Consider the following 11,515-nt stretch of genomic DNA (forward strand, 5'->3'; position numbering starts at 1 on the left):
TTAGGAATATTAATGAGCCCTCACCTGCCACCCTGCATTTTGGAAATTCGCGATGACAATTTCTGGCTGATGATAAATAAAAACCTATTTATTTATTTATTTTCTCATTTATATATTTATATTTACATGTATTTGTATATTAATACATTTAACTTAACTTAACTCATTCATTTATTTCATAGCCATATTTATCAATTTCATATCCTTATTTATTTATTTACTTTTGGCACATTTAGTATTCCATAGGTAGGTAGAAGCCTTTCTAGTCTGTGCAGCCGTCCAAAATGAACTAAACACAGGCCTTATGTGGCTGTTGCCGCCCAAGCTTTCAATGGCATTAGCTGAGACGTCAAGTGGAAATAGATTATATATATATATAATAGGAAATTGATTGCGTTTAACCGTTGTTGGTTCAGCGGTATTTAACATCGCAATGAGGACCTGGGTGCCAGAGCACAGCTAGCCTAACGACTATATAATATATGGAGAAATTCTTGAATTATCATTATCAAGAAATAATGAGGGCCGCTGCTCTGAGGGCCACATTCTGTTTCAGAAGAGTCTCCAGGTTGCCGAAGCAGGTGTGTTAAAACCCTATTAGTGTGTTAAAACCCTGGGCTAGGCTACACCGGCACACCCGCAGATGTGGGCCGTTTGATCCGACAGTTGGTGTGCCCCCGCCACCCGCCTCCATTCACGCTCCACAGACCCCAGCCTGTATGAATATAGAGAGGACATGTAGATGAGGGCCAGTCATGTGTGCTAGGGCCTCCTGTTTAGCTCTGCTCCCATTAGAACCGTGAATAACATAACAGCCAGAAAGGGTCTCCTCCGGGAGGGGAACGAGAATGAACTGAATGCACCAAAGAGTTCCCACTGAGCAAAGACACGTCTAAAAGACGTCTTTTAGATGTCTTTTTCGGACGTCCAAAGACATCCAATTAGGAGCCAGAATGAAAGTTATTTTAGACGTTCAGATATTAAACCCGTTCTGCACGTCCACAGACGTCTTAGAGGGGTCCAAGCCAGACGTGTGAATATTGAGGGGTCCAGCAGACGAGCACACGGGGTTCTGGACCGACGGACGTTATTAAGACATGATCTGAACGTCTCCCTGACGTTGTGTGTTTGCTGGGTAACCGCATCCTTCTTTGGCGTAGTAGGCCTTCCGTAGATACAGGGTGTTGTCTTTCACAAGTACCGTCGTGTGTGACATTAATACCCTGTAGATAGCAAGGATATTTAAATAGCCCCGATTTATACCTCACAGAGACTCCAGAGGGATTTCTCTCCACTCTTTTCTCTCGTCTCTTCTTGCCTCACGGGTACCAGAGGGATTTTATTTGCTTTAAACAAAACGTTGCGGGTAGTATAAAAATACAAGCCACTGTGGAGAAGTGTGGGTGGGTTATGTGAGACAATGGGGCCCCAGGGCACGGATATGTACTTTTATTTATCCGGGGGAACCCACTGAGACCGAGGTCTTTGCGATGGTTCCCTGAATTTTATATATATATATTTATTTATTTATTTATTTATTTATTTTTTTAAATTATTATTATATTTGTATATATCTATATGGAACTTTTTCAGAGGTCCTTTTGTTTGTAGAGTGTTAGCAATAAACTTTCCATACTCTCTTTGCCCTTGTTAATTTATTCAGCTTTACTAAACCATATAAATGAATAGCTCATCGGGACAGCATGCTGGGAAAACCATTCCATGCCTCGAAGACGGAGAGGGAGAGACACGGAGAGGGAGAGACACAGAGAGGGAGAGACATTGAGAAGGAGAGAGGCCGTCCAAAGCTGCTCCTGCTGTGAGCGTTGTGGCGCGAGGGAGATTTGCATGGAGATATAAACAGTAGCCTAATTTCCATCTCTCCATGAAGATGAATGTTCCTCACTGCCGACAGAGGGTCTGGGTAGAGACTAATATGAAGATGATTCGTTTCACGGTTTCGGCCGTGTGCATGTTCACTTGTGGTCTGTCTGTGTTGTCTGTCTGTCTCTCTGTCTGTTATTTGTCTGTCTACCTGCCTGCCTGTCTCTCTGCCTGTCTGAATGTTCACTTGTGGTCTATTTGTGTTGTCTGTCTGTGCTTTCTGTCTGTCTCTCTGTCTGTTATTTGTCTGTCTACATGCCTGCCTGTCTCTCTGCCTGTCCGTCTGTCTGTCTGTCTCTCTCTGTGTTATTTGTCTGTCTACCTGCCTGCCTGTCTCTCTGCCTGTCTGTCTATCTTGTCTGTCTGAATGTTCACTTGTGTTCCGTCTGTCTGTTACCGAGTCCTTGGCCACAGGCTGCCCTGAATCTGTCCAGACCATACCGTTGTTTGATCAAATCTAAAGTAGGCTAGTCTTCGGGACGCTGAGCCGCGCCCCGCCTGCGGCCCACCCTCTGGTGACCCGAGTGAAACGCGTGAAGCGCATCTGACAGTAACACGGTTGAGCTGCTCTGGCCTACGACTGTTCACACGGTCACACCACTGGCTCATGACACAGCACTAGGATGGAAGACATGGATGAACATATCAGATTAATAAGCCGGTCTTAGATTTACTTTGTAGCTGAAAGATGAATGCGTCGATGTAGGCTACTGTATTCTAGATGTTTCAATGTATGGTAGTAGGATATTCACACTAGCATGCACCCTTAGAACAGACGTGTTAAAAACAGGTGTTACATATGTGTCAGTGTTGTTATAACACATCCGTGTGTCAGTGTTGTTATAACACATCCGTGTGTCAGTGTTGTTATAACACATCCGTGTGTCAGTGTTGTTATAACACATCCGTGCGTCAGTGTTATAACATATCCATGCGTCAATGTTGTTATAACACATCCGTGCGTCAGTGTTGTTATAACACATCCGTGTGTCAGTGTTGTTATAACACATCCGTGTGTCAGTGTTGTTATAACACATCCGGGTGTCAGTGTTGTTATAACACATCCTTGTGTCAGTGTTGTTATAACACATCCGGGTGTCAGTGTTGTTATAACACATCCGGGTGTCAGTGTTATAACACATCCAGGTGTCAGTGTTGTTATAACACATTCGTGCGTCAGTGTTCTTATAACATCCGTGTGTCAGTGTTGTTATAACACACCCGTGTGTCAGTGTTGTTATAACACATCCGATCTAAGAGTGCAGGATCAAGGACCTAGCGGAGCAGGTCTGGCAGAGGGTCTGCCGATAACTACGGCAGCGGCCCTTATAGGTCACAACAGAAACCCCGGCGCCGTACGACAGAGCTGCTGGCCCCTGGCTCCAGGCGAGCGGGACCCGCTTAGACAGAGCAGCGACAGGATGCGAAGTGACCGCTGACCGTTGCTCCGCCCGCAGGGCAGCAACATGGACGGAGCCAGGAACCATAATCAAATCCCATCCTTCTCACCCCGCCACCCATGTTCACAGTCTTCCTCCCCGCTGTCCTCTCTCGGACGGAGGACTTTATTAACCGGGAAGACGCAGCAGCTCGATGACACACGCTGGCAACAGATGCATCACACTCGGGTTTGATTTTACGATGGGGTCAGTGAGTAAAAGACCTTCCTGTAGGCTGGGGCCTAAATGAGATTCACACCGACACTGCTTGACGTGATACTGATACTTATCTTTCATTGTGTAGATCCGATACAAATGTGTAATCCTAGATTTTAGATTGATTATTGCGCCACTGCAATCGTGCCTGGACTCCAAAAAAGTCACTTGATATTAGTGTGGATACATTTTTATAGCCATGAAAAACATTAGAGTACATGACAATGAATCTCAGCCCAGCCCTCCGTGTGTATGGAAGCGTTACAGTGCCCCCAGCTGGTGAAAGGTGATACTACAGGCTCTCCCAAAAGCAAACTGCTGACCTCAACCAATCACTAAAAATCACAAGGACTGGTAAATATGCACAGACCTCAGAGATGCAAAGCAGATCGCATAATGAACGGCTGCATTTTCTCCCAAATAATATATTCTCTGGATGAACTCATGTATCTGAGCTCGTGTTTTTGCATATTTCATTCAAAGTAAAGGAGTGACTCACTGCGTTAACAAAACAAGCAGGCTGGAAGAGGCGAGGAGAAAAAGCAAATTGGCGTGTGATGGAAATACAAAACTGCAGAGAAGCACATCCATTTTGAATAGTCGGTGCAACTGCCTAGCAACAAGGAGTTTATCATTGCATATAGAAATTAATAACTTTGACACTTGTTTATAGTGCTTTTGGAAAGGTGTTTTTTCCCTGATTCTTAGATGCTGTTTTTTGCCAATGAGCCATGCAAAGAAATGTGTTGAGGGTTTAAAGTTTCAACCCTCAGATTATAGTAAACTGCTGTGTAAAGGTTTATTTTGAAATACTCCTTTACCCCCCAACCCTCAGCCTACTCACAAAAATCTTCCACTATCCGTTTTATTAATATTTTTGTATCCTTGGTGTGAATTAATCGGTTCACTTTTAGACAGACTCACCCCCTCTTTCCTCTGAAAAGAATGCACTCTGACCAGATGAACCTGAACTAGAAACCACATTAGCACAGTAGAGATGACCACACCTTTGGAGTAATTCTATTTCTTTATTTCAATACCTCATGTCAAGATATCTTTTCATATGAAGTTATGTTTCATATCAAAAGATGTGTTTTAGAAGGAAAACTTGTCTCTCAGGTAATAAGCTTCACAGACAAGACTCACAACCAACAAACCCAAAGCCCAGTCATCTCTCCACGGTTACAACGGAGAGCGACGTCAAAATCAAAGATCAGATTCTCTCCAAACTTTTGACTTTTATCTAGCAGTGACACAGAAATAACTCAAAGATCTGTACAGACAAACTCCTGAGATTTATAGAGGGTCGGCGCCACTGCAGATCCAACACCAGGCCAGAGTTAGCACCAAGGTTTACGCTACACTTCGGGCTCGACTCTCGAACCCTGCTTCTCTCACATTGTTTGGTTCATATAATATAGTCTAAAAAGTCTATCACGATTCTATCTATCGTCTCCTGTTTTGACCGATAACATTGATACTTGTCTTGACTGGAATAAATAACGTTTTTGTTTTGGTAGACATGAGCGGTGCAAACACAGCCGTGGTGTGAGACCTGAAGAGCTCCGACCTGCACTTTTTTTTTTAATTATCATTATTATTTTTTTTACAACTGGTAACGTGAAGCTGAGAAACGTCAGATAACTGCAAGCAACTTAAAGTTCACGGAAAGCTGGTGGTGTTGAAGGTCTATATTCTCCCCCCCCCCCCCCCGGCGTCTCAACTGCGCACGCTGCTTATCTACATCTGCGGAGTAATGATGAGTCACGGCGCGGAGCACGGGTTCGAACCGGAGGCGTCGACGTACTCGGTTACGGGGGGCGGCGACGCGTTCTCAGCCGCTGAAAACTTTGGCGATGCATAACGGCTGGCGGTACCTGAAACGCATCTCTTTAAAAAAAAAAAAAGTTTTTAAATATTGCTCTGAAAATGATTGGTATGGTTTTGCATAACATCACCCACTGACGGCACGCGGACGCACACACTCGAGAAAAGACAAAAAAAACAACCTGACGAGAACTTGTGCGAGCGAGATAACTTTGACACCGATACAAAGAACAGAGCTGTCGAGAGGAGCCTTCGACCTTCGACCTTCTGGTCGTCGCTTGGCTTTCCTCGTGTGGCAGGAGAAATGCTTTACATCTGATACCGTTACACCGTCAATATCTTAGCTTTATATACACAATGTAGTTCATCCCGACCCCTCCCTCTGCTGGCTCCGCCTACATCCTCTCGGCGGAGTGGTCCGGTGACTCGGTTCGTGTGTTCCGGGTTCCGGGGGAGCTGATTGGTCGGGCTGTTTGAGTGAAGACGAGCCGGTTTCCATCTGTGAGATTGTCTGTTAGTTCGACAGGTGAAGACGAACCCTCCGAACCGAGGGTCCGGTTCGACGCGTCGCTCCGCTCCGAAATCAAACTCAGTCTGTCTGAGGCCACACCCCCAGATCTGCCGTGATCCCTCTGATGGTCCGTGATAGGGTGGAGGGGAGCTGACCCTTGATCTGTGCCTGGGGGGAGGGGGAGGATGGGGGCATAACCCCACCCCCCCACAAAATCATCCGCAATGCCACTTCCTCCCTGGGACGTCACGCGTGTCCTATGACATCACTCGGGGGGCCGCTGGGATGACCGCTGGAGTCCAGAGTGTCCGAATCTGAAAAGCGCTCGGACGGACGGGTGAAAATGACGACCGGCTTCCACCTATCAGACGGTCGGCGAGGAGAGGAGGTGGCGGAGGCCCTCTGGGGTCTGAGTCGGACGAGCGACCGCCGCCCCCCGACGGGGGTCCTAGTGTCCGTTGGTCTCGGGGACCGAGGCGGGAGTGGAGGAGCGAGAGGCGGCCGAGGCCGAGGCTTTCTCCCCGGCGCCGGGGCTGGTGGACGCGGTGGCCGGCGGGCTCTCGGGGGCCTTGACCACGGTGAGGCCGGCGCCGGCGGCGGGGGTGGCGGCGGCGGCTCGGGCGGCGGTGATGGCGGACACGGGTTTGGGCTGGGCCTGCAAGCCCGGGCTGCAGATGAGGTGGTGCCTCTCCCAGTCCTTGTGCTGGCAGAAGGAACCGCAGTAGCGCGCTGCGTTGCAGCCGCTGCACGTCTCGCTCGCCTTGCGCCCGCAGTTCCAACAACACTGTGGAGGAGAGGGGGCAGAGTCAGTCTGCTGGGTAGAGATGGAACGGTACGAACCGTATTTCACATCACGATTATTATAGTGACCGAAATTATCACGGTTACCGGTATTATTAAAATGTTGAAAATTAAAAAATAAAACTACTAAGACACACTAAAGTTCACCAAGTTTGATATTGACAACCACGAATAAAATTAGCAGCACTAAGCAGTTTTTGTTTACATAAACATCAACATAATGCATCTGGGAGACTGTTGCTAGCTTTGGTTGATGCTGGACAGTATTTTACAGTGAGTATTTTATTGTGATAAAATTAATCAAATTTTAACCGGTTTATCATTATACCGGTTATTGTTGCATCCCTACTACTGAGATAGTGTATAGGGGACACATCCCACAGCTGTGTGTGTGTGTGTGCGCGAGTGTGTGTGTGTGCCCCCCCCTCACCTCGCTGGAGTCCTCCTGCTCGTTGATGACCAGGATGGCGTCCTGGGTGGCCTTCCTCTTGGCCTCGGCCAGGGTCTTCTCCATCTTGGCCCTCTCGGCGGCGATCATCTCGAAGGCCTTCTGCTCGGCCTCCGCCACCGCCTTCTGGACCTCGTCCATCGCCTGGCGCTTCACCTCGTTCACCGCCTCCTCTGTGGGGCGCAGGGGGTTCAGAACCGCTTCAGAACCGGCTAAGAACCGAGGTTCCCTCACAAAAAACACTCAAGAAACCTTGTGAGTCGTGATGGCGGATCTCGTGTCCGCGGTTAGAGGCGGCGTGCGTGATTATCGCCCCGCGGCGTGTGGATGCTTTTGGGTGTCGTGATTCGGGCCCTTACCGGCTTTCCTCCAGATCTCGTCCGGGACGTAGCCAGAACCGGGCCGAGCGGCAAAGTCTCTCTGGGAGTCTGAGAGAGAGAGAGAGAGAGAGAGAGAGAGAGAGAGAAGGAGGGAGAGAGAGAGAGAGAAGGAGAGAGAGAAGGAGGGAGAGTGAGTCAGTTAGCACCTGTCAAAACGGATAAGAATCTATCACTTACAGTAGCATGACCGATGCAGTAACAATTAGCGCAACGATCGGGCGCGGCTAGCGTCGATCACGACATCTTCCCGATTCGCTTTGGACTCGTCGTCCTCCTTCCCTTCGAACCGCAGCGAACAGACCGGCGGCTCGGGGAGCGGGAGTGTGTTTGGCTTGGAGGCGGTCCTGGACATTACAACCAAGCTGTGGCAACATTCTGTCCACTCCCTCCTCCTCCTCCTCTTCCCCCCCCCCCCCCCCGCTCCATCCAGACCCAGGGCCTGCGCCGGCCCCCTCCTCCCCCCCTGCTCCGAGAGGCGCCCGTCTGGGTACGGACTAGGTGGGGGGGGGGGGGGGGGGGGGGGGGGGCACTGCCGGGCGTCCAGATGGCGCTCTCTGGCACCGGCCGGCAGTCCTGGGTCTCGGAGCCCGACAGGACAGTCCGTCTGTGGCCGATCTGGCCGGGGTGGTGCTGGCACCTGCCGGTGGCCGCGTACCAGCGGGGCGCAGAGAGAGAGGCTGGCACCGAGAGAGAACACTGCCCCTACGCAGCTTACTGGGGGGGGGGGGGGGAGCATGTGACATGTGCACCGCCCGCAGTTCCGAATGCCGCCACAAGAGGGCGGCAGAGCGTATGAGAGTTATGGCGTGGGGGGGGCGGGACGCTATCCTTTAAAATGTGTGTGTGTGTGTGACCGGTCCACCCACCAGGGGCGTCGGCGGCGGCGTGGGGACTGTGGGTCTTGGAGAAGGGCCCGGGGGCGGAGCCTCCCTTGCGGGGGTCGTCCTGCTCGCTGGAGCGCCGGCGCCAGTAGTTGAGCTCCTCGCGGTCCGACTCCTGGCAGCGCCGGAGCACGCTCACCGACCGCCGCGTCTTCTCCACCATGTCCACGATGCAGTTCAGCACCTGGAGAGACGCGGGGGGGAGAGAGAGAGACAGGGGGGGGGAGAGAGACGCGGGGGGGAGAGAGAGACGCGGGGGGGGAGAGAGAGAGAGACGGTCAGCGACCTCGCCGTCGAATACTTAACGTTCTAAAACGACTAAAACGTTCACGCCGCTGAAACTGAAAATGAACAGAAAAGGGAAAAGACAGCGAGATAGACCGACTCAGAAGCTGTGTTCGGAATCGCTCCCTCGTTCCCTCACTCCCTATTCCCTCACTTCCTATTCCCTCACGCCCTATTCCCTATATAGGCTTCACCATGTAGTGAACTACCTAGGGAACGGAGAAAATGTAGGGTACATGCACTGTTCCCTGCAAATCAAGGTGAATTGTGGGTAATAAATAGTGGACTATATAGGGAACAAAAATTCTGTGGAGAATTCGGACACTACAAACAAAATGGCTGACGCCCCATATAGTGCACTATATAGTGAATAGGGAGCGATTCTGAACACAGCTAGAGTCTTCATACATGGCCGTAAGTAAGTAAGTAAGTAAGTAAGTAAGTAAGTTTTATTTATACAGCGCCTTTCACAGCACGAATGCACAAAGCGCTTTACAATACAGATAACACATAAAAAGGAAGAAAGAGCGACATACAAAATGCAATACATACAAAATACAAGGCAATTACGACATACAAAATACAGTACAAGGCAGTTACAAAATACAGTACAGGGCAGTTACAGAAAGGACCCAGTCAGTAGGACCCAGGAGCTGTGTGGTACTGGGCCATTACGGGTTACTAGCGCTAGTGCTAATAGCAGTGCAGCGGAGGCAGCTGTCTGGGCGCTCTTACGTGGTCCAGATGTCTCCACTCGTCCGCCCACTCTCTGTCTGTCAGTCTGTGGTCCACCGGCTCCTCGCGGTAGCCCCCGTTGGTGCCTGCGCAAAAAACAAACAAACGACAACGGACGAAGAGATGAGAACGACTGAGGGATGTGACCGTGAAGGACGTCGACGCTGAGGGGGGGGGGGGGGGTCACGGTTAGTGACCCCTCTCAGATAAGAGAACGGGAGCGCCAGATCGTCCCGCAACGGGCCGTTTAGGTCGCCGCGGTTATCTGCGCTGGGGGGGGGGAGGGGGAGGGGAAGGGGGGGTTAAGCGGTGACCTCTGTGCCAAGGCATACCAGGAGCCGAGCGGGACGCCGGGAGAGGCCCCGCTGATGAGAACCAGACCCCGGGCTCCAGCCAGCAGCCGCACATCTGGAAGTCAGCTGTCAACCACCAGCCCCCCCCCTCCCTCCCCCTCTGCCCTGGCCTCACCCCCCCCCCTCAGCCTCCCCTGGCTGGGCCACGCTGGGAGACGAGCCCCCCCCCCCTCCGCCCTGGCCTCACCCCCCCCCCCCCTCAGCCTCCCCTGGCTGGGCCACGCTGGGAGACGAGCCCCCCCCCCCGCCCCCCTCCCTCCCTCCGGCCTCTGGAGCTCTCAGCATTCCAGCAGGGAGACACTCAGACTGAGTGGAGTGGCTCCACTTCTAAACACAACCAGCCCTGGGCCCCGCGCCGCGGACAATCACACACACACACACACACACACGGAACAAGGGGACAAACAACATTCGCAGCGCGGAGTGTAAAAAAGGAAAACATGGAGGGGGGAGGAGGGGGGGGGGACGTAAAATCAGCAACACGGAAAAACATGTGGGATGAGGACTTACGGAGGAAAAAACCACAGGAACACACGTTCACACACACGCACACACACACACACACGCTCTAACCCTCACTCTCCACATCTCCTCCACTCCTGTTTCTCATCAGTGTTCCCCAGTTCAAAGCCGTGTCGGCGCGCGTGTGTGTGTGTGTGTGCGTGTGTGTGTGTGTTAGGGTAAGTGGCGGCAGGCAGGCTGGCGGATCGGGGACTCGAGGCCCTCGTAAACACAGCGGTGTGTTAAGGTGTGTGTGTGTGTGTGTGCCTCCGTCTGAACTACTGCTGCTTCCTCCCTCCAGCCTCTGACGAGCTCCTGATGGATCGCCATGGATACCCAGCGGAGGGGAGAGGCCGGCCTCGCTGTCAGTACCCGGGGTCTGCTGGGCCCCGGAGGGCCTCTGTTTACACACACACATGGGGCCCCTTGGCTCAGCACACACACACACACACACACACGGACCACCCATCTGGGCATGTATGTGGGCGCGTGCGTGTGTGTGAGAGAGGGGTGGTTTTGGTTGGTTGGTTTGAAAGCTAGCTCAATGGAGTATGTGTGTGTGAGTGAGTGCGTGCATGTGTGTGTGCGTGCATGAGTGTGTGTATGTGTGAGTGCATGCGTGCATTCGTGTGTGTGTGTATGTGTGCGCGTGTGTGAGTGCGTGCATGTTTGAGTGTGTGTAAGTGCGTGCGTGCGTGCATGTGAGCAAGTGTGTGTGTGCGCGCGCACGTGTGAGTGCGTGCATGTGTGTGAGCGAGTGTGTGTGTGAGTGCGTGCGTGTAACTGTAAATGTGAGTGCATGTGTGTGTATGTGTGAGTGTGTGTGTGTAAGCGTGCGTGCGAGTGTGTGCGTGCGAGTGTGTGAGTGCGTGCATGTGTGTGTGTACGAGTATGTGTGAGAGCTAGGGTGTGCGTGTGTGCATGTGTGTGTGTGTGTGTACGAGTGCATGTGTGTGAGCGAGTGTGAGTGTGTGAGTGCGTGCATGTGTGTGAGCGTGTGTGTGTGTGTATGTGTGAGCGTATGTGTGTATGAGCGAGTGTGTGTGTGCGAGTGTGTGAGTGCGTGCATGTGTGTGTGTGTGAGCGAGTGTGAGTGTGTGTGAGCGTGTGTGTGTGAGTGTATGTGTGAGCATATATGTGTGTATGAGCGAGTGTGTGTGAGTGTGTGCATGTGTGTGAGTGTGTGCATGTGTGTGTGTGAGCGAGTGTATGTGTGTGGTGTGCGAGTGTGTGAGTGCGTGCATGTGTGTGTGT

At 51.5% G+C, this 11,515-nt stretch overlaps 2 protein-coding genes across 2 annotated transcripts in view; both read right to left on the reverse strand.

Moving 5' to 3' along the window:
• rtf2 (replication termination factor 2) overlaps positions 1-11,515 on the reverse strand; it is a 245,229-nt gene that overhangs the window by 137,786 nt on the left and 95,928 nt on the right. The window lies entirely within an intron of this gene.
• The window catches only part of LOC311327617 (protein CBFA2T2-like), a gene marked incomplete at both ends in the record, with an annotated part of 5,682 nt that continues 492 nt past the window's right edge, over positions 6,326-11,515 (reverse strand). Inside the window, 6 exons of the mRNA XM_084460703.1 lie at positions 6,326-6,661; positions 7,109-7,299; positions 7,486-7,554; positions 8,373-8,571; positions 9,408-9,493; positions 9,595-9,677. Coding sequence (XP_084316829.1) covers positions 6,326-6,661; positions 7,109-7,299; positions 7,486-7,554; positions 8,373-8,571; positions 9,408-9,493; positions 9,595-9,677 — 964 coding nt within the window. The remainder of the gene's footprint in view (positions 6,662-7,108; positions 7,300-7,485; positions 7,555-8,372; positions 8,572-9,407; positions 9,494-9,594; positions 9,678-11,515) is intronic.

The sequence above is a fragment of the Borostomias antarcticus genome (genome assembly GCF_949987555.1).
Source record: "Borostomias antarcticus genome assembly, chromosome: 33".
NCBI classification, from domain to species: Eukaryota; Metazoa; Chordata; class Actinopteri; order Stomiiformes; family Stomiidae; genus Borostomias; species Borostomias antarcticus.